Source organism: Typopeltis vanoorti, chromosome 2 (genome assembly GCF_054136105.1).
Source record: "Typopeltis vanoorti isolate ZY-2024b chromosome 2, IOZ_Tvanoo_1.0, whole genome shotgun sequence".
Classification (NCBI taxonomy): domain Eukaryota; kingdom Metazoa; phylum Arthropoda; class Arachnida; order Uropygi; family Thelyphonidae; genus Typopeltis; species Typopeltis vanoorti.
In genome coordinates, this window is record NC_143550.1 from 91757123 (window position 1) to 91781229 (window position 24107).

The window sequence follows — 24107 nt, forward strand, 5'->3', positions numbered from 1 at the left end:
AAAAAAAAAAAAAAAAAAATCAAAAACACTCATAAATATAATGCAGAAAGGATGAGTTAATTATTGTTAAATACTTTCAAAAAATTATCTTTTGGCACTAAAAATCATTTTCTGTCCTCTAGTAGACAATTATCAGATTTGTATGCAAATTTCATTTCTCTTAATTAAGCCACCAAGAGATGCTTTAAATAGGTGAAATGTAGAATGATATGAACGGATAAGCAGAACTGTACTTATATTAACAGATGAAGCTTAGTATAGAATAATAAACAAAAAATCTCAGGAATTCATTCAAGTTTCATTTCAGAGTAGTTTTTCTAAGGTGAAATTTAATTAATGAGGTATGATTTCTAAGTGAAATAAACCTTATCATAGGGAATCTGCAGCAACTCTAACACGACAGCATGTGCCCCCATATTACGAAGTAATCTCTGTTCATGCTTTCGTGGTTTCTTTCCACCACCAGGTGTATTTTGAATACATAAACGAGTAAGTCGAAGAAGGATCTGAAAAAGAAAAAAAAATGAGAAGACAATTATTTTGATTTTCTTATACAATAAGGCTGGTTAGGGCATATTTTTCAAGGAAATTACCAAGTAGACTAATATATTAACTAAAATAAATTTAATACTTCCAATATTTCGGCTAAGTCACACTGCCATAATCAGGGAATAAAATATAAGACGTGCATACAAGACACAACAGGAAAGCACATCTTTAGGACATCAGGACTACTCTCAATGACATGCTTCACCTTCATTACTTGTAGCGCCTGCATGCACATATCTATTTATATTTTGTTCCTTGATTAAGTGTGACTGCCAAAATATTTGAGGTATTAATTACATTTAATTTAGTTAATGTAGTAGTCTACATTGCAATTTCCTTAAAAAATACAGCAATTATCTCATACAATATATTTACCATATATACTAGTGTACAAAGTGACTGGGTGTATAAGAAAATTGCCAAAATTTCATCTATTTCATCTAAAAAAATTCAGGATATAAAAGATGACCATAAAATTCACACTTACTGCTAACAGTGTTTCACACATCACTTTTACTTTAATATAAGTGAATATATATGTATTAGTAACACTAGACATCAAAAATGAAAAGATATTGTGAAAAAGAAATTCACATTTATTTACAGGTATAACGATTCATGAAGCAGCAGCAATCTGATTGTTTATGGTAATCTAGCCTATACACTAATGAATGAATCATTAACCCATTAATTTAACTAATTATTAACAATTGTTTTATACGATTATGATTTAATACTGCATCTTTACTTTTGTTTACATTTCTCTCAACTGCAAATGGTCATGTACAGTCTGTAAGTGGTTGTGAGTAAGTTTTGATAAATTATAACTTTTTTTTTTATAATAGATTTGTGTATTTGTGTATATTTTACAGTAGTAAATGATGAACTAGACTAGTATCTAGATATATTTTATGCATTCATGACATACCTAACTTTTTGTTAATTTTTTTGAAATTTCTAGGCTATGCAGTTTATCTGCAAGTTTTTTCAAATTGTCGAAATCTCTAAAAATATTTCCAATATATGATTAAAAAGAAAACACGTATAAGTGGAACTGCACAGTTCAAATCCATGTTCTTCAAGGGTCAACTCTGTATATGTATAAATGAACCTAAACAGTTTACAAAATGTTTATTAGTATATTTTAATATACTAATATTAAAATTAACTAGAACTAGAACACACTGTTTATTGTTAATATACGACTATTAACTAGAACACACTGTTTTAAAAATAATCACTCTGAATTTGAAACCATCACTTTGACTTCTTTATTCTCATTCTCCAACACCATTTCATCCTCCATGCCATCACTTGACAATGTCTTCTACTGGTGAATTCAAAGAATCAGATTTTATACTTAGAGTATAAGATGAACCCCTGTTTCAGCAGCTCCCCACTCGTTTTTTTTTTTAAACCCTAGAATATTGTCTTATATGTCATTCTATGCTGGCCTGGTTGGCTGAGTGCTTAGGGTATCTGCTCTCCAGTCAAGAGGCTGTGGGTTCAAATCCCACGTAGGAATGGATGTGTTTGTGATTGTCTTCCACCTTCATAAATTCACTCAAGTGTAGATACACTCTCTCAATATGGACTGGGTCACCGTGGGAGTAGTAGACACAAAACCCCCCTCAATGGGAGAGGCCTTTAACCTGCAGTGGGTAGAAAAATAGGCTGTTCATTATCATCATGTCATTATACATCGTATTTCTCTTTTAACATTAAGTTATTGAAATTTATGAAGGCGGAAGACAATCACAAATATTCATGCCTACACGGGATTCAAACCGACGGCCTCCTAGACAGCAGATACGCTAACCACTTGGCCAACCAGGCCGGAATATAAAACAATATTCTAGGGTTAAAAAGAAAGGATGGGGAGCTGCTGAAACAAGGGTTCATCTTATAAAATGAAAAACAAATCACTTAATGAGAGAAGCGACTATTAACTAGAACAGATAACTGGTGAACAATGAACTCGAGGAGCAGGGAACAGAGGGTTTGAATTGAATTAAAGCTGAACCAAATAAGGCTATGAAGCCAGCTTTCATGTCCTTTTAAAGGGACAAAAAAAAAAATCGAAGTTTCTAACAGGAAAAAACTAGCCACTTCTACAACTGGGCCATTAACAGGCCAGTGATGAGCAATACATATATATATATAGCCTGCCCTAGCCAAGTCAAGCATAGCCTCTTTCCACAGATATGGCAAGTAAGTAATGCATCTTATAAGCACATCTACCTACTTGGAGGAAATGCTACCTACAGCTCTAGGTGGTAGATGACTCATTACCCAGAGAAACATCAATGCCAGCTGATCAGAGACCTGAAGAGGCCATTTCCATGTATTCCAAAGTGACCATTGCCATGTATTATCTCCAAAACAGAGTTTCTGGTTTCTGTCCTCTTCTTTCTCTCTCTCTTCAAATGTGCAGTGTTTGCATGACACCCTTTATGAGTATGTTCTTCTATTCAATGGCACAGCATTTAAACAAGTTTTGCAAATGAATTGGTAGATAGTACATAGGGATTAACCTGATATTATATGCATCAGGTTTATTAGAGGCATCCCAACAAACCAATTAGCAAATAATCCTGCTGGCATTTATTCTGGCATGTTGTGTTGGAAGAGAGTTTGAGTAAAACAGTATGCAGGGGGTTGTTGAGGCCAAGCATGAACATACCAGAGTCAGGCACATCCTGTGTGTGAATCATGTTCACAAGTCTTTCATTCCCAGTGGATTCTCATGCTCTGCAAATTTTTTCTAACACCACTAACATGAAATACTAACAATGGTTAAAAAAATTCAACAATATGCCTAAGAAAACCCAAAATCCAATGGGAGAGAGTGGGGGGGGGGGATGGGCTTCCACATACACTTCACCACCATCAGGCCTCAAATAAACACTAATAATGAGCACCACCAACTGTGTGCATTGAAAACAACCTGACCTGTTCTTCCTTAGTGAATAGCAACTGGCATTCTTTACAACTACAGTTAATCAAAAAAAAAATGTATCATAATTACATTTTACATGATTCCTTCCATATGAATTGAGGAAGCATGTATTTATCAGCTCTGACATCTTGAACTGGTCTATATGACATGGATCAAGATATCCTTAACTCATTTTGTATTCACTGCTCTTCTAATTTCAGTAACTACATTGATCTCTTTGTTTACTTATCTTTGAAGGTTGACTGTACAGTCGACCACACAGCAGGATCGTCTTCTGTGGAGACTTCAATTTTTATAGTTCAAACTGTCTTCCTTATCCTACTGTAAGCAATGGTCTAAAATACAATGTTCACTAACTAACCACACTGCCTGTCAATCCTTATCATTCTCCTAATATACTGGGTCTTTTCTTCACTAGTTCTCTTTGGCAACAGATGGAAGCTTTCTTTGGGTTCATATTTCCTTTTCTATTTCCTGCCAGATATTCTCAGCCTTGTGAACTATAGCATTCCAATGATGCCAAGGTGCCAGTTCAGATAACCTCTGAACTGGCACCATATTGGTATTTTTTCATCTTTTTTACATTCTCCTAATTCAAATATCCTCTATGACTTAATAATAATTATTATTTCTGGAATATTGGTCTTAATTACACACCAAACTGCCAACCACTATCCAAGTTCTGGTGTTTCAATCAGAATGCCAAGCAGTCAAAGATAAAAAAAATAAGAAAAAAAGCCTTAAATAGCTCAATGCAAAAACTCTAAAGTCAGTCTGCACTAAAATTCACAATAGCCATAAAAATATCATCAACAAACACAGTATAGTGTGAAAGGGCCAAATGAAAAAGAAGAAAAAAAACTTATTCACAGACTAAATGGCAATCAAGTCTCTTAGTCCTTTGCTAAGGTTACTGGGTGTTGTACTAGCCTCTCTCTCTCTCACACTTATAGTACCACATAGTGACATTCAATTGAAGCTCACTTTTGTAAAGATTGTTTAATTAGGGAAAATCATCTCTCACTATACCAAAAATACTCCATCACATGCTCACTCAGATCATTTTTCAGAAAACAGGAAAAATCCTCAATAATCTACATAGTATAAGTTGCTTGGAACAGATGATATTATCATTATCACTGAGTGCTTTATCTTTTAATGGATTGACGGAGGGGTACGATAGATATCATGTGGATAGAACGAATCTCTGAATAGCATGAACAGTATTCCATGGTTGGGTCAATTTGGATTTATACAGCGTTATAGAGCGTAGAAAAAGTCTCTTGAGAAGAAAAGTAAAGTTAGTGTTTTGGTGGGTGCCAAAGCTATGGCTGAAATATGCCAGTACTAGGAAAGGCAGGAGATGTAGATCAGTCTAAGAAGCAAAATCCAATTGTGTTTGGAGATATGAATATTACAAAAGGGAGATGATATGAGATCTTTCTTGCAAAAAATTATACAGGACTGTATTTTAGTAGTATGGAATTCAGAAGAGTATTCTTACCCCCAAAGAACAATAGCAACAAAATTGAGCACAATAAAGTTTGTCAAATGAAGAAGAGGAATGGAGTGTACTGTAATCAGCAAAATGATGAATAGGAATGAAGTCATACTTGCCAAGAAATTATATTCTTGTGTTGAATCTTGTGTCCAAGTGTAAACAAATGAAGTTTCACCTGAAGTATCTTTATGACTAGACTACTTGTATATAGAGGCTGATGAATTCACATCAATTGCCTTAGTATATCATAATGCAAAGCACACTTCCTTTCAGAAGTGCAAAATGCTAAGCATTAAGGGAGGGTTACTATCCAAACCAGCTTTGACCTTTATGGACATCTCACCAGTGGGAGCCAGACCCAGGAAGATACCAAGGTTAACTGATCTGGTTATGATGATTGATTGGACCTGTGGACCTTTATTCCTTTGTCAGATTTGCAAAGAAACTGCAAACATATGCAAATGCTGCCATCCACTCTAACCCATTAATTTGCCACACAGACTACATTGAGCATGACCCTACACAATACAGACATTCCAAAACCATACTGAGCAAGGAAGCTTTTTAAATCCACTGCCAGACGCCTAAAACGTCTAGCTGAAGGGTCAGTAATATTGCAAGTCCATTATGATCTACAACCAAACAAATATCTTGGGACAACTGTTTCAAAAACCATGCTGAAGAGAGTTTTTATTAAAAATAAAAGTAACTTACTAGTAGTCCATAGCCCACATGGGACAGGCAAAGGATTGTTTGTATTTTTCATAAATCTCTCATACTTACATATCTCACAAATCTGTTTGCAGAATCCTTGTTAAGGTTTGTTTTGTAAAACTCAATTAACATTTTGCCTACAGTGGCTGATATGATTGTAGCTTTGCTGGATTTGGTTTGAGCAATGGGGTTTGAAGATGCCAAGGTTGAAAATGCAGAAGTCATATTTTTGATACATAAGTAACAAAAAGTTGTGTCACCTTATTATAAAAATACTCAGGATCAGAAAAAGTTGTAGAGAGATTTTCACTTGGTAAGAAAGCAAGTTATACTTGTCAAGAAATTAGATTCTTAATTGATCCTTTGTCCAAGTGCAAGTAAACAAAGTTTTAGGAGTGAAGTATCTTCATGACTAGGTTATTTGTACATATTGGCTGATGACTTTACATTAATTTTCTTAGTATCACATAATGCACAGCACTCTTTCAAGAATATAATTTCTTGGCAAGTATAATTTACCTTCTCTTAAGTAAGAGCCCCCCCCCCCTCAAGATAACGATAACAATTTCTCCATGGGTGCAAACACTAGGAATTGAAATTCCAGGATGTGAAGAAGTGAGACAAGAGAAAAGTTATTAAAATAAGGTGAGATGACCCAATTTGTCAACAATTTGCTGAACAAGTAGGCCTGCAATGACATCCTATCACAACATCTCTTTCAAACTCCATCAGTTCCCTTCTCACAGCCATTCCACCCAGACACAGTTGCAATGACTTTGGAGCATCATATTCCTCCAATTTATACTGGCTATAAAAACGTGACTCATTACTTGCAACAATGCACCTTGCTCATGGTGGTCTCCATTGACTTCTTTCTAAGTAATGCATATTGTTACATTATATCTGAGCACAACAGTCCAAAAATCAATTCTTACTTCTACAAGTCAGTGTAGAAGTAAGAAACCATTTTCAGTAGTAAGCCTATAGAATAAGCTACGCACTTTAACTGTTTAGATACACTGTTCAGTAAAGTGATGGACAATTAAATAGGCAGATAGATAACAGAATAAGTATAGCTGGAATTATGGAAATCCAATTGAAAGATTATACTAGCAGCATACAAGACAAGTGTTCAAACCAATTTTAAATATATGGATTGAAGAACTTGGTTACAAAGAAAACACTTAATCTAAGAATAGACAACATACAAGTCCGTGTTCTTCGAAAAAAAGTTTGAACAAATAATCTTAGAGATAAAACCATATTAAAAATGAAGATCAAAACTAGTCACGAAATATTAAATATGCTAAACTGTCATATTTAGTACATCCATGAGAGCAGCGACCAGAAAATTCTGAATACTTTTGACTCACACAATATGAAATTCTGTTAAGCTAAACAGAGGCAACTCAAATTATACTAGAATTTTTTTTCTTAGATGAAGAGAGAGAGAGAGCAGTATGGAACAGTCATTAAAATATTAATCTGACAGTTTTTTTTTTTTTTTTTATTTAATAATCATGATTTAAATAGTTCAGCAATAAATTTTTCACCTGTTGGATAGTTTTATAATTTTTACTTTGTGTAGGATCTATAGGTGGCCCAATGTCTAGATCTATTGCTGAACCTTCACTTGCAGCTGGTCCTAAATCCTGAAACAAAGCAATAATTAAGAATTAAAATATAATAATAAAGGTCAGCGAATTATGCTAAACATATTACAAATTATTACACTACTAAAAATATGTAATATTTATTTTCTTCTTCAGAGAAAAAACTTTAACTGCGTTTCTGGCTATCCTCTGTTCTAGTATAAAGGCAATGAGTATAAATGTTACAACAGTGATTATCTGCCATGTGTGTTAGTAGCTTACTGGAAGATAGCTTAGAACTATCAGTAGATTCCAATGGGAATAAGAACAGAATAGCTATATATATATATATTCTAAAAAATGAGTAACTGTATGGGACATTTTATGGGATTATATCACAGAACCAAGAGAGTTCAAGACTAAAATTAATATTGAAATATTATTTATGCAGCAGAGCTTTAGAATTTCTTCATACAGTTGTTCTTCAACAAAGTGGTTTAAGTTCCTATAACTGGAATGACCTTAAAGTTTACAAATTCTAATCTTGATGCTTGGCTTTAATTACATAGAGCATAAGAAAATGGAATGTGATCAACTTCTGCATGGACTTGTAAATCAACCTGATCTATATGTGAGTGCAGGAAGGAAGAAGATATCATTCAAATCAACCAAAAGTTGACCTGGCTAATTTTTCTGATATACTTTGTACACACAGATTGGAGAATACCTGCTGAAGGAGAGTGTCATAACTGTTTATTATCTTCTTTGTAATTGGAAGATAATTACACTTGCATTGGTTTGGAAGTTGCAGATACTGGGAGAGAGAAAGGTAGATATAATAGGTTGAAATTTTTTTCCCAAAAAGGGCATCACTATAGCTTAAGGCATTTGCTTCGTAAACAAAAGTTTTGATAGGCCCACTTTACACCCTGGAATCAAGCCCAAAAGACAAGCATCATTAAAATGCAATTAGTGGAAGCAAGACCCAGAAGAGATACCAAGGTTGAATTAATACAAAAGCTAGATATAAGTACCAAAAAAGATGTAACACTTTATTATTAAAATACTCTCAATTAGAACTAGTTGTGGAAAGTTTTTTTTTTTTTTTTACAAAGTTTGCATGTGACCTCATTGGTCTCTATATACAAGTAACCTAGTTGTGAGGAAACATCACGCACAAACTTCCTTTACTTACACTTAGATAAAGGATTAAACAAGAATATAATTTGTTTCAGTAAGGAAATACCATGAATAGACATATTAATTAAAATGATAATAATGGAATTAACTCAAGTAAAATATTATTTATTAGTAGAATTTTCCCCTGAGTATCACAGGCATCTTCAGTACACATAAAAAGCTAATTAAACAATAACTGACAATTCCAAAAGGCACCACCTAAGTAGCTAATGTAAGATAACTAAAAAAGGTCATTAAATTTCCTAACTCATTAAAAAAATAGATAAATAAATAAATAATACACACACACACATACATATATATATATATATATATATATATATACAATTAAAAAAAGTTAGGAAAGATTAGCTGATTTAAAAAGTACTATTTCCCACAAAGGGGGGGGGATAGACATAGACCAGGGGTGTTCAACCCGTTGATTGCGGAACGATTTTTGGTTGATCTCATGTGTATTCCTCCTTCCTTACAAATTTAATTAAAACTGAAAACATAATATTTTATTTATCATTATTTTGTATTATTTTTAATTTGCTTTAAGTGTATTGCTATTATTTATTTATTTTCATAAGAATTTCTTATAAGTCCGGGTAAATGAATTAATTTGGATCAGTGTAAGTCAAACAGCGAGCCGAGTGAATATACGATTATAAGCAAAATGTAAAAACTCGATTGCAGCTTGAATATTAAATGTTCCAAAGTACATTACATCAATTTTTTACTTAGGTTAAGTCCCATGTGAAAATTGTAAAAAAATAAACTTTGTTTGTCTCGGTATAGTTTGTATTAGATGTTTTTGTAAACTCTTTTGAAGCTAATTGTATATACTGCTTTAATAAGAATATGTTAGGGTGTTAAAAATAAAGGCAATGTTTTTGTTGCCGAAGCTGTAATTGCGGCATTAGAAAGATTGTTACTGAAACGTATGTATGAGAAAGGCTTGCAGGCTCTAAGTGTAAACATCTCCGAAGTCAGTCAGAAAGAGTTCAAACAACTTTCCGATGGCCGGTAATTTACAATCAAAAGAAAGCAGTGGAGAACAAAAGGCGTGCCGAACTTGAAACTTAAGATGAAAGACTCATACCGATTCTTTGGGGATTGCCAAACTTCATGCGAGGTCTCAGAGGAGGCCTAAAAAAAGGGACCAAAGCAAGCAGAAGGATCCCGCCTGGTCCAGAGTTGCCGTCAGAGAGACTGCCCGGATCCATGTTGCTTGAGAGGAGTTTCCCACTTCCAGAAAGGAGCTTCTTGGTTTGAGACGTCGCTAGAGAGAGACTACTTCTAGGCTGTGGACAAGGTTTCAAATTGCCGAAAGGAAGAGTTCCAATTGCCGGAGAAAAGTTTCCAGGCCAGGTTAATGTCAGACATTCACCAGTGTGTTACGTTTTCATTACAATTTGATGAATCAAACGACTTCAGATATTGCTCGGTTAATGGTATTTATTCGCATCGTATTTCAAGATTATTCAAGTAAAGAAGAACTTTTGAAAATTATACCATCATTGGGAAGGATTAGGGAAGAAGACATTTTTTCAGCATTTGATGAATTTGTGAAACAACACAAACTTCTGCTTTTTAAACTTGTGTCTATTATTACTGATGGTGCACCTGCAATGATAGGTAATAAATCAGGCTTCATTTCATTATGTAAAAACGATGACAAATATCCAGATTTTTTAACTTACCACTGCATTAATCACCAACAAGTACTGTGTAGTAAAAGACTAAACACAAAAGATGTTTTGGATATTAAATTTCAAATTGTACATTCTGTTCGAGGAAAAGTCCTGCAACAACGATTATTTAAATTACAGGCAGATGATGATAGGGAACTTCTGTTGTACAATAATGTTCGCTGGCTCAGCAGAAGTCAATTTTTAGAAAGATTTCTTGTATTAATTAATAATATAAAAATTTTTCTTGATGAAAAAGGAGATATTTATCCACAATTCAGTGATAAAAGGTGGTTGTTACACTTATCATTTTTAGTGGATTTCTGTACGAAATTAAGCAATTTAAATTTAGAGTTACAAGGTAGAGATAAAAATTTAATTGACATGTTAAGTTCAATAAAAACTTTCCAACAATACTTACTTTTATTAAAGAAAAATATAAATGACTGCGAATTTAGACATCTCCCATATTTATTAAAATTTTTTCAACAAAATCGAGAAATGCATTGCTATGATTTAAAAGAATTTATTCGTGAAATAAAATTAATTGAGGAAGAAATAAATTCAAGATTTAGAGATTTTAATAAAACTGAAATGATTGTATCTTTTATCAATAATTCATTTCAAGAAAACTTGAACATCACAGAAATTTCAAATAAAATTAGTAGGCTGTTTGGTATAAACCAAGCTGAAGTAGAACTTGAGATAATAAACATTCAGAATAGTTTACATTTAAAATCAATAAACAATGAAGTCATGTGGAAGTATGCACATGAAAAATTCCCAATATTAACTGATACTGCGCGAAAAATTCTGTTGCGTTTCGGATCGACACACTTGTCAGAATCCATTTTTTCAAATATGACCGTCATAAAAAATCAATTAAGAAACCAAATTACAAATGATCATTTGGATGATTGTGTGCAATTGGCCACTTCTTCATATCAACTTGACTATGAAAATATTGTAAGGTCCAAACAATGCAAAATTTCACATTCTCTTTTTTTCTTTAATCAACCAGCATTTCCTGTAACTTGTGAGTTTGTAATCAATCTGTTGTTTTTTCTAACTTTGGTTTTCCAAAATAGAGAAATAAATATTTTATTTCAATATATATATATTTTTTTGTTGTATTAAAATAATTAAAAGTGATAAATAAATTTTTCATCATCATCATCATCATCATCAAATTCCTGCCATGTACCCTCAAGGGGTGTACAGGATATGACAGTACTACATGAAAAAATTACATCATTACTAACTTCCTATCTACAATTTTCCTCCAAATCAGTCTGTTACTTGTCAAGACTCCAGCATTATCAGATCTTATATTTCTATCGTCTAAGGCACTTTGTACCGTATCAATCCACCTATATCTTGGTCTTCCTCTAGGTCGTTTTCCTGCCAACCTGGCAGAGAACACTTGTTTTGCTAATCTTTCCTCTCCCATTCTATTTAAGTGACCATACCATCTGAGATTAGCTCTGCTAACACATTCCTGGATGCTGACAATGTCAAGTTCTTTCCTAATATCCTCATTTTTAATATGATATTGCCATTGATGCCATCTGTTCATGCCTCTAATCTTTCTCAGGACTCTCATATCTGCGGTCTCTAGTCTTTGGTCAAGTGTTTTACTTCTGACCCAGCTCTCAGATCCATAAGTTAAAATTGGTTTGAACACAGTCTTGTATACAGCTAATTTAGTGTTCCGACTAATTTCTTTCTTATTCCATATGAATTTATTCAATTGACTTCCCACGATACCAGCTTTGCTGATTCTGTTGTCTATTTCTATATTTAGTTTACCATCTTCAGTAAAAATTGTGCCTAAGTAGCTGAAATGTTTTACTTGTTCCACAGGTTCTCCATTCACAACACAGTTGACATTTTCAATGATTCTGCCTATTTTCATTGTCTTTGTCTTTTTATTGCTGACCTTCATACCATATCTATTACAACAGCTATTCAATTTAGTCAGAGAATCTTGCAGACTTGTAGCGGATTTATTTAGAAGTATAACATCATCCGCATAAAGCAAAGAGCTGACATTAACATCTCCAATTTTGATATCAGGTTTAATACCACATTCCTTCATAATGTGATCCATATAGATAATGAATAACAGAGGGGATAATGTACATCCTTGTCTCACACCAGATTTAACATTAAACCATCTTCCTGTAATTCCTTCAATTCTAACTGCTGACTCACAACTCAAATAAAGACTAAGTATTGCTTGATATAATGCCCCATTGACACCATATAACTGCAGCGTATTGAATAGCTTCTCTCTTGGCACCTTGTCATATGCCTTTTCCAAATCGACAAAACTTAAATACAGATCTTTGTTATATTCCCATGCTTTCTCGACTATTTGTCGTAAAGTGAAGATCTGATCCTGACAGCCTCTATTTGGCCTGAATCCAGCTTGTTCTTCACCAAGCTTTTCTTCCACAATTCTTCTCAACCGTTTCTCAAGTATACTTGCATAGATCTTGCCAGGAACACTCAGTAGGGAAATATCTCTGTAATTCTCACATTCAGTTTTATTTCCCTTTTTATATATGGGTACTATGAGAGCTCTACTCCAATCATCGGGAATTCGTCCCTCTGTCCAGGCTTTCTGAACTATGCAGTGCAGCCACTGTAAGACTCTTATACCACCATACTTCAGCATTTCTGGTCGAATATCATCTACTCCTGCTGCCTTTCCACATTTCAAGCCTTTGATGGCTTTTTCTACTTCAAGTATGGATATGTATTCCTGACTGCATGCCTGGTCAGTGTTTTTTATCACTGTGCTGTCATCACTGCTTGTTTCATTTAGCAGTTTTTCAAAGTAATTACTCCATACTTCAAGGATATCTTTTTCTCCTGTTTTCATTTCACCTTTATCATCTCTAATTCCTTTTACAGCACTCTTTCCTCCATTCCTAAGCTTCTTCAACAACCTCCAGAATATTTTGCCACCTTCTTGATATTTATTTTCTATATTCTTGCCAAAGTCCTCCCATGACTTTTGTTTAGCTAGTTTTACACACTGTTTAGCTTTCTTACATGTGTCTCTATATTCTGTAAGAGTAAAAGCTGACTTATTTGCCAGGAACTTTTGGTATGCTTTCTTCTTTTCCTTCACTGCCTCTTTAACTTCCTGTGTCCACCAGGGAGTTCTGATTTTTTTATCCTTGCACACAACCTCACCACATGCCTCTCTGGCAGAATCAATCAATGTTTCCTTCAGAGTTTGCCACTGAATCTCCAAGGTTTGATTCCTGTTCTCAAACTCTTTCATTTTCTTTTCAATAATATTTCTATATTTTAGTCTACAGTTCACATCTGAGAGATGCTCAACTTTTATTCGCTTTAAAACTTTCTTACATGTTATTCTTTTCAATATGAAATTCAATTTTATCCTGCTCAAGACTAAATAGTGATCACTTCCAATTTCAAATCCTCTGTACACTCTGGTGTCCTGCACCAGGGAGAAAACATCACTATCAACAATAACATAGTCAATGAGACTTTTCTTATTCCTAGCCTCTTCTCTCCATGTGAATTTGTGCACATTTTTATGTTGGAACATGGTGTTAGTAATAACCAGTCCATGTCCTGAGCAGAAATCCAACAGATATTTGCCATTATTATTAGCTTTGCTCTTTTCTCCAAATTTTCCCAAAATATTTTTGTATGTCTCACAATCATTTCCTACTCTACTATTTAGATCCCCAACAAGGACCAACTTTTCCTTTTTCATTGTGTCAGTTGCTTTTTCTAAAGTCTCAAAAAATTCCTCCACTTCTACCTTAGTAGAACCTTCTGTGGGACCATAGGCACAAATAAGTCTCATTGTCCAGTTTCCCATTCTCATATTTGCCCACATTACTCTACTTGAGACTGACTGCCATTCAAGAAGATTAGCCTCGTATTTTGTGTTGAATACTATGGCTACTCCTTCTTTTCCTTGATTGTCATTGCCTGAATATAACATTTTGTATTTATTGCTCAGAAAGATCTCACCAGTTTTGGTCTTTTTTGTTTCAGTCACCCCTATTATGTTGATCTGGTACTTATCAAATTCCTCAGCTAGCTCCATTTCTTTGCCATTCAGGCTTCTTACGTTGATAGTACCTATCTTTAACTCTGATGTTGATTTGGGGTTTGTTTTCAGATTTGTTCCAGTAGCTGACTTTTCGCTGTTCGCCCTGGTTCCCTGGCGAAAACAACGGGGGCCTTGTTTAACCGAGCGACGCCCCAGCCGGCATGAAATTTTGTCATGTTGTACCATCATTTTTTATTTTGGTTTAACCAATAAGAATACAATTTGGTCGGCTAAATCCCAAATTGCCAGCCCATCCTCGTTCGTTCAGTATCAAAGTAGATACCCAACAGGGTGCACCACGAGAAGGTGAGGATTGGACATTAGGTCAGAAGCCCTGGTCGGTTCTCCGCATTCCTTTAAAGGCTATGTGGAGGTCTCCTCTCAGTTATACAGCTTTGACCCTTAAGCACCCCAAATAAATTTTTAAATACACAAATAAATTTTTAAATACACAAATAAAGTTTTTAGTTGTGTATTTGTTTTTAGTTGTTTATTTGTGCGTAATCAGATATCAGGTTGGGGGAACGTGATCTATATAAGAGAGTAGATCACCGAATAACTTTTTATAGAAAAGTAGCTCGCGCAGTAAAAAAGGTTGAACACCACTGACATAGACCATCGGAGTTTAAGTTAGGAGAGTGAAGTAAAGTTTCATATGTTTCTTTATAAAGCCATTCTATGAGGAACCTACTTTTGTGAAGGACTCTTGTCCCAATGAACTTTATGTCTAGTGTTGATAGCATGCTCTGCAAGTCCAGACTGTTCAGGTTCAAGGTATTGAATATAAGATGCGTTCTTCTAGCTGAATAAAAGCAGATCTTCCTGTTTGTCTGAAATAAGATAACCCACAAGAGCAAGGAATCTGGAAGCCACCTGAATAACTGACATGTGGAAGCTTGTCCTTTGGAGGCATGAGAAAGGTGGAGATTTTTTCTGATTGGTCAAAAGGCAATAAAAATATTTAGTGGATTTAAAACTTTTGGTATGCATTCACTAATGCCTCGCACATAAGAGATAGGAATACACGTTATTTCTTCTGTATTTGAAGAGGAAGATATATCAGAACTACTCAAAGCTCTTTTGATGAAGGAATTCTTATATCCATTAGATAAAAAAAAGAAAATAATATACTGCAATTCTTTCTATAATAGTTTTTCTGAAGAACAAAATATTTCATTTTGTAATACATTCTGGTTATTTTGCCTTTAAAAACAAGTTATATCAACAAATCAAAGGAACAGCAATGGGCAATCCTATTTCTCCCACTATTGCCAACTTCTTTATGGTGCACTTTGAACAACGTATTTTTGACAACATTCCACCTAGACCTACTCATTGGTTCAGATATGTAGATGACATTTTTGTTATCTGGAATGACTCTTCTGAAGAATTACGACAATTTCTCTCTAAATTAAATGCACTTCATCCAAGTATCCAGTTCGCCCTAGAAGTAGAAGTAAATAAGAAATTAGCTTTTTTAGATCTTTTAATTCTTCACCAACCAGATGGTAACCTACATTTTTCAGTGTATAGGAAGAAGACTCATACAGACCATTATATCCATGCTGAATCTCATCATCATCCCAGTAAAAAGGTGGGAACTATAAAAACACTGGTTCATCAGGCTCACTCCTTTTGTTCGTCAGATGAACTATTACAGAGAGAATTGCAGTATATAATTTCCTCTTTTTTATCTAATGGATATAAGAATTCCTTCATCAAAAGAACTTTGAGTGGTTTTGATATAGCTTCCTCTTCAAATAGAGAAGAAATAATGTGTATTCCTATCTCTTATGTGCAAGGCATTAGTGAGTGTATAGCAAAAGTTTTAAAACCACTAAATATTTTTGTTGCCTTTTGACCAATCAAAAAAATCTCCACCTTTCTCACACCTCCAAAGGACAAGCTTCCACATCTTAGTTATCCAGGTATCTACCAGATTCCTTGCTCTTGTGGGTTACCTTATTTCAGACAAACAGGGAGATCTTCTTTTATTCGGCTAGAAGAACATGTCTTATATTCAATACCTTGAACCTGAACAGTCTGGACTTGCAGAGCATGCTATCAACACTAGACAGAGTTCATTGGGACAAGAGTCCTTCACAAAAGTAGGTTCCTCATGGAATGGCTTTATTTATAAAGAAACATGTGAAACTTTACTTCACTCTCCTAATTTAAACCCCAATGGTCTATGTTTATCCCCTTTGTGGGAGATAGTACTTTTTAAATCAGCTAATCTTTTCCAACTTTTTAAATTGTATATATATAATTTATTTATCTATTTTTTTTTTAAATAAGTTAGGAAATTTAATGACCTTTTTTAGTTATCTTACATTAGCTACTTAGGTGATGCCTTTTAGAATTGTCAGTTATTGTTTAGTTAGCTTTTTGCATGTACTGAAGATGCCTGTGGTACTCAGGCAAAAATTCTACTAATACATAATATTTTACATGACTTGGCATTTTTAATTTAATTTGTAACCAAAGGAAAACACTTTCTACAAGTAAATCCATCCATCAGATAATTCAGTTTATATGAATTAGAATCTCATAATTGTCTTTCATATCTAAATCTTCAGTTCTTTTTCTACATTAGGAAAAGTAATGCAGGAAGATATAATGTTACCATGCTATCCAAAAGAACAATCAAACCCATAAATCACTGTGCTCACACTTTTTGTTCCTCTGAAGAAATTTTACAAAGGAGTTCAGTTTCTATTGCATATGTCCAAAGTATATCAAAACGACTTCTACACTCTTAAAACCTACAAGTCTATTTATGCCCTGTGTGAAGTTATCTTTCCTGAATTCTCCTGAAGATAACTTCTGATCTCTCTTGGGACAAATAAGAAAGTCATCTGTTTATGCTGGGAGCACTAAAATTACATTATGTAACTAGAATCAGACAATTTTTTTTTTTCTTCAGCATGCTATCACCAACTAGGCACAGAGCAGAATAACATCATAATCCTCTAAAAAAAGTTTTTTTTCCCCTTTTTTAAAGAAAGATTCTGTGCAGCAAAACAGCTCAAAGGATAACTTGGATGTTAAAAAGCACACTGACAAGCAGAGATACAAATGTTATTATTCCTCTTTGCAAGGTGTGGATCAGCCACATCTGGGGACCACTGAGAACAGATTTGTTGCATGGATTTCTTGGAGTGAAGATGAAGTCGTAGGTGACAACTCTGTAGAATGCTTCCTCTGAGGACAAATGAAAGTTAAAAAATTTAGTTGAAGCGCAAAAACTAAGTTATTAAAGGAGTTTTATAAGACAAATATAGAAAAAATGTTTCAATACACAACAACAGGTAGAATGAACAAGGGATCATTTCCAGAAGTTATGTAAGAGTGGTTAGTAAGGATATGGGAGAGATGATTTTTCATCTTGGAATGAATGAAGCAGTAATGGGTATACTTGTGTGAATGAATACAAAGAAAATGCTTTGGTACATAATAAGAGATCATTCCCAGAAGTTGTGTGATAGTGGTAAGTAAGGATATGGAGAATGGATTTTCCTCTGGGAGAAGTGAATGAGTAGAATGAGGCACTGATGAGTGCTTTGTCAGGGAATAAGTTTAAGGAAGAGTATGATAAGTATTATGTGAATTATGGTTAGCAAGTGGTCTCCTTAAATGAGTTTTTTGGACCCCCTGAAGATTACCACAAATAATAATAATAACAACAATACATCTTATGTCAGAAACAGCACTAAGAAAGGATTAACACTGTTATTTAATTCTTCCAACAATATTTCATTTCTCACTGAGACATCATCAAGGAATAAGATATGAGACTTGTGACTGACTGACTGACTCTCACTCACAGAGAGAGAGAGAGAGAGACAGACAGAAAGGTAAAACAAAACTAAGTGAAACACATGGACAAAAGATTAGATTCCTAACTAGGTGGGGAACCCTATGTGGACACCTGTTGGCAACCTAGGATGTAAACTGGGATCTCAAAGCATTAGTTTCCCATATTTTGGCAGGTTTAATGTAGCGATATTTATTTAGATTGATTTTTGAGAACAGCTGCAGATTCTAAAAAAGTCTTTCCTTCTAAATTTACTGATTGTATTTTTTAAGATCTTAAAGAAATACATGGCTTTCATTCCCCACAGAAAGCTTGCTATTCTCATATATTCTACTAAAGTTCAACTCCCTTCTCTTTCTGTGCCTGGAATATATAAATTGCCATGTTCCTGCAAGTTAACCTACTATGGACAGACAGTAATATCAACCAACATCCACTTGAAAGAACTCACAAAATAAATCTGCAGTCATGACTACAGTCAATTGGGCCTTATGGACCATGCTTTAGATATAGTTCATAGAATCAATTGGAAAAAAGACTATCATCTTCCATCACAGTAAATTTCTGTTTAGGATTTCTATTTGAGTTTTCTATCAGATCCAGTCAAAATTCGAAAAGGAGTCAAGCAAAGGTGCTATCATAGTCGACTGCTATTTGCATTGGTTCTTGAACTTTCTTGCAGGAAGTCTGTAATACATGTGCTGCATGAAGGATAACAGTTTCCTCAACTATGAAGCAAAATAAGATATTAGCTGATGAAGTAGCAGGTACTTTGAGGGATAATGATTCCATATACATCATTGGTATTTTGGAAAAATTCAGAAAATCAGTGGAACTGCTAATGTTGACAAGACAAAATTAAAAGTGTTTGGAAAGTGGGATCTTGGAAGCATTCCCTTTGGACTAACCCCTAAGGAAGAACCTCTCACTATACTTGGAATTCCCTTCTTCAATTACCCAATATTTCCAGTTCAGAAACTTATATACAAAAACATTGAAACCTTAGAAGACAGAAAAATTGGACAAATTTTGTTTTCTTCTAAAGCTATACTATGTAAAACCATAATCTTCCCTACTCAACTGTACATAACAAATAATACAGACATTACAGAAGATGAAGAAAAGAAATTATATAGTAAACCTGGGGAATATTTTTGGTCTAGCCAATACTAAGAAGTTCTTCTTCTCTTCAAAGATTAAGCATTTGCCTGTTCCAGCTTCACTAGTCTTTCCATATCTTGCAGCTGATCTTCATCTCTTTGTCTATCCCCCCCCCCCCCGGTCTATATCTATCCACCTCTTTTAGTAGCTGATATTTTTCGATCCATAAAATGTTGCAGACTAATCACATATGTGCAGATCTTTTCCAGCCAGAACTACCTGGATTTTCATCTCCCCCTATTTGGAGTAAATGATTATAAAGGTTCAAAAGCTGAGATTATTCCTGACTACTACAATGTTCTAGCATTATAGAAAGAAATCTTTCTACAATGTTAGAATCTTTAACCTTCTTTGACACGAACTTCCACAGCTGAGAAGTGACAACAGTACTTTGTTTCACAACTCATTGAAATTGCAAGGATACACTAACAGGAGGGATCTTGCTTTGAAAATTGCATATGATCACCATCCAGAAAATACCATCAAATGGAGGTATTTTAACATCAGTGATTCAATCTGTGACTTGGAAATAGTAGAATTGCAGTGCAAGAGGGCAGCTACATTCTACAGCTGCCCTCTTGCCCTGTGTATTTGGAAGAGATCATTCAATTTGTTGGGTATTTCATTATTTATAACAGAGCAGGTTGATTTTTTTTGCAGTATGCCCCACCTGTCAGCAATGGGAAGATAGTCTGATTTTTATAATTAATCAATTAGAATATCATTTATGGAAAGTTAGAAAAAAAAACATGGATTTGAAAACAGCAATATGACATACAGATGCTTTAGAATATTGTATTGTATTGCAGAAAAAATTTTTATTGTTCAGTCAGACAATTTTTTTTTTTTATTTAGAAAGAAACATTCTAGGAGATTCCAAATTTTTGGCTAGATGCTATAAACCACTCACATTAGGCAATATTCACCAGGGAAGATAAAATTCTATCTATTTATACTATAAGAGGTTTTTTAAATGGTTCCATCCTCTTAGTTCAATGTGGTGTTATGGTGAAAGTTTATTTTTCACTTGGTTAGAATATAATAAATTTAGTTTAATCCTTTATCCAAGTGTGAGTAAACAAAGTTTGCGCATGAAAATATGTTCAGGACTGGGGGTAAGGTAGTATAACACCTGGAAACTTGTAGCAAAGGTGGACCAAGCTAACATCACTCCTATCTCGGTATCTCCCATAATGCAAAACACATCTCCTTGCAGATCTTATGGGAGATACCGAGATAGGAGTGATGTTAGTTTTGTCCACCTTTGCTACAAGTTTCCAGGTATTGTACTACCTTACCCCCAGTCTTGAAGATATTTTCAGGTGCAAACTTTGTTTGCTCACACTTGGATAAAGGATTAAACTAAATTTATTATAGTCTAACCAAGTGAAAAATAAACTAACAACATCTTTCTCTAAATCCAGAGTAAATTAATAAAAAGGTGGCACACCTTTTGGCAACTCCTATAGGTAAAGATGACCCCCTCGCCATTGCTTCTGCCTGGTATCTCCACTATTAGGCCTGGCTCCCACTGAAGAGACCTCAATAAAGGTCAACACTAGTCTGGGGTAGACTTCCCTTGATGCATAACATTATACATATCCACAAGGAGATGTGTTTTGCATTATGGGAGATACCGAGATAGGAGTGATGTTAGGTTGGTCCACCTTTGCTGAGTTGCCTGGTGTTGTACTACCTTACCCCAGTCCTGAAGATATTTTCAGGTGCAAACTTTGTTTGCTCACACTTGGATAAAGGATGAAACTAAATTTATTATTGTTGTTTATTTTTTAACGGTATATATTAGAACACAGAAACTAAGTAAATAATTAATTTATTAACTTATTGCTGGTATTTCGCTGGTGTTATAACCAGCATCTCAGAGCACAAAAACACAGTTTGTCACAATACGCGAGACTATAACAACATGGTGTAATCAACGGACTAGTTAAACAAAATTGTAGCAGCAACACAAAGACTAGAGTCCTGATTTTTGGTGCCCTCTATCTGGAAAAAAAAAAAAAAAAAAACTGTAGCTATCACATAAGACTAGAGTCCTAAAAAAAATCAACTAGTTTTTTCTTAAGATGACTGTCTCCCAGATCTTAGACAAGTTAAACTGTATTAACTTTACTATATTAACTTGTATTAACTGTATTAACTTGCCTAAGATCTGGGAGACAGTCATCTTAAGAAAAAAACTAGTTGATTTTTTTTAGGACTCTAGTCTTATGTGATAGCTACAGTTTTTTTTTTTTTTTCTTCCGATAGGGGGCAACAAAAATCAGGACTCTAGTCTTTGTGTTGCTGCTACAATTTTGTTTAACTAGTCCGTTGATTACACTATGTTGTTATAGTCTTGCGGATTGTGACAAACTGTGTTTTTGTGCTCTAAAGATGCTGGTTATAACACCGGCGAAATATCAGCAATAAGTTAATAAATTAATTATTTACTTAGTTTCTGTGTTCTAATATATACCGTTAAAAATTAAACAACATGTTCGACGAACACATAAGTCTGGCCACACGTTTAAATTTATTATTGTGGTCTTATGGTCAATTGCAGGGACAACTGGAGAGCAATCCCATGGAGAGAAGACCAACTCAAGGCAGTTAGCTTTGATAAGGCTAACCATCTGGGTATCAGTCACCTTTGCACTTTACTTTCAAATTGGTCTTTTGATTTTTCAGCTGCATTTTTTTCTTCTGGTGCAGAAGAAAAAAATGATGGCCTTTGGCTAAATGATGATATAAAAGAACTGAGGACTTTTTTCATCTCTCATATTATCCATCTGTCTTTTCTTTCTCCTTATACTATCAGGCTCTCTTGCACCTGTACACTGACTACTCTAAGCTTATGTTGAACACTTCTTTACTTTTTCACCTCAATAAAGTTCAGAACCAGCCTGGTTGGCCCATCTCATAATGCTTAGCATTATACATATCTGAAAGGGCATGTGCACTTTGCATTATAGGATACTAAGGCAACTGATGTGAAGTCTTTAACCACTATATACAAGTAGTCCAGTAGTGAAGATACTTCATGCTCAAACTTTGCTTATACTTGGAGAAAGGACTAAACCAAGAATACACTTTTTTGGGATGTTTAATTTATAGCATAACCAAGTGATGAAACTTTCAATGTCCTGAATTTAGGCATCTAAAATAAATTATTTTTGTAAGGCAAGAAATTTCAACAGATGGAGGGCAAGAATTATGAATGCCATGCTGGGGGAGCTGTGTAAGGAGAAGAGTGCAGTTTGTAGATGTGTAGCATGTATTTCAGGGAAGAATACATTTGTACAGAAGTGATGGATTGCATTTGAATAGCATAGTGAGTGAACCAGAGAAACTAAGGAAGTGCAGTTAGTGATGTGAGCAAGAGATTAGAGGAAGCAAAAGGTGAAGTGAAAGTCAGGAGAGTGGAATAGATAAGACTGAAGTGCTTACTAATGAAAATATAATATTAAAAAAAAAAGATAAAATTAATTAATTATTAAGAAACTACATCAAAGCTAAATTCTATTTAGGATAAAATGAGAGAAACATTCTTTCATAGAGATAGTTCTCTTACAGTAACAATGATGTCCTAGTTTAACATGACAACTGTTATATTAGATTTAAGATTCTGGATTATCTACAGTCCTGTTCATAGTTAACTCTTAGGGAGAAAAGTTCCATGGGTAGAATATGTGCCTTCCATATGCTTGGGATTTTCAAACCATCATTATTGTTCAGATTAGGGTGGTTGATAAGAATCTCACAGGCTTCCTTAAATTTACATTCATACCATGTTTTGGTTTACAAACTTGGTGGAAAAGCACCAGTTTGTAAACAACTGGTGCTTACCAGTCAATTCTATGTAAAGTGTTGTTCAGGGCATGATCAAAAAGGCCAGCTTCACCATGTTATTATATTTAACGTATCATTTATGTTCTTTTTGTCTGATAGGAATTGTGCATCCTGTTTCCCCTATAATGGTAGATTACAGGTGCAATAAATACGGTAGATTACAGGTTGGGTCAGTGCAGGGAGTGGGTCTTTGAATGAGTTGAGTAAGCTTTTTAATTCTGCAGGAGGTTTAAAGGTGGCTTTGAGGTTGTATTTCTGTAGTATATCATTTATTTTATCTGATGTCCCTTTAATGTAAGGAATGGTTATAGTTTTATTGTAGTCTGGTTTATCTTTGTTTTTTTATTGAGGTCTTGTAGAGAATTTTGTTAATAGTGTTTTGGCTGTAACCATAATTTAGGAAAGTATTGTTGATAACTTTAAATTCGCTTTTAAGTGTTTGTTCATTAGAGCAAATCTTCAAAGCCCTGTTTTTTTTAGAGTATTAATGACACCTAGTTTTTGTATTGGGTGGTGGTAGGAGTTTAGGTGTATATATATTGGCCAGTATGTGTCCGTTTCTGGTAAACAATGAAGATAAGACTGCCAGAAGGAAGACGTGTGACAAGTGTATTTAGAAACAGAAGTGTGTTCTGCTTTTCAATCTCAATTGTGAACTGTATGAGTTTGTGTTGTTGTTTAGGTTGCTAAGGAAAGTGTCTAGTGTCTGGCAGCCATGGGGCCAGATCGCAAAAACATTGTCAACGTAACTAAGCCAGACTTTCAGTTTTGAGCAACATACTCTAGATTAGGAATCTAGAGCATGTTACTTAAAATGTTCCATATAAAAGTTAGCAATAGGGGTGATAATGGTTGTTTCTTTTTGTAGGTAGAAAGCGTTTTGCCATACAAAATAACCAGAAAGTAATACATGCACAAAGAGCACCGTGATATCTGGAAGGAATTTGTCCTGTAAAAGAAGGATTGTGTCATCGATTGGGACATTCG

At 34.4% G+C, this 24107-nt stretch overlaps 1 protein-coding gene across 1 annotated transcript in view; it reads right to left on the reverse strand.

Moving 5' to 3' along the window:
• Itpr (Inositol 1,4,5,-trisphosphate receptor) overlaps positions 1-24107 on the reverse strand; it is a 1112489-nt gene that overhangs the window by 579593 nt on the left and 508789 nt on the right. Inside the window, exons 27-30 of the mRNA XM_090401920.1 lie at positions 16019-16044; positions 12989-12992; positions 7277-7314; positions 366-506 (exon numbers count right to left, since the gene is read on the reverse strand). Coding sequence (XP_090258046.1) covers positions 366-506; positions 7277-7314; positions 12989-12992; positions 16019-16044 — 209 coding nt within the window. The remainder of the gene's footprint in view (positions 1-365; positions 507-7276; positions 7315-12988; positions 12993-16018; positions 16045-24107) is intronic.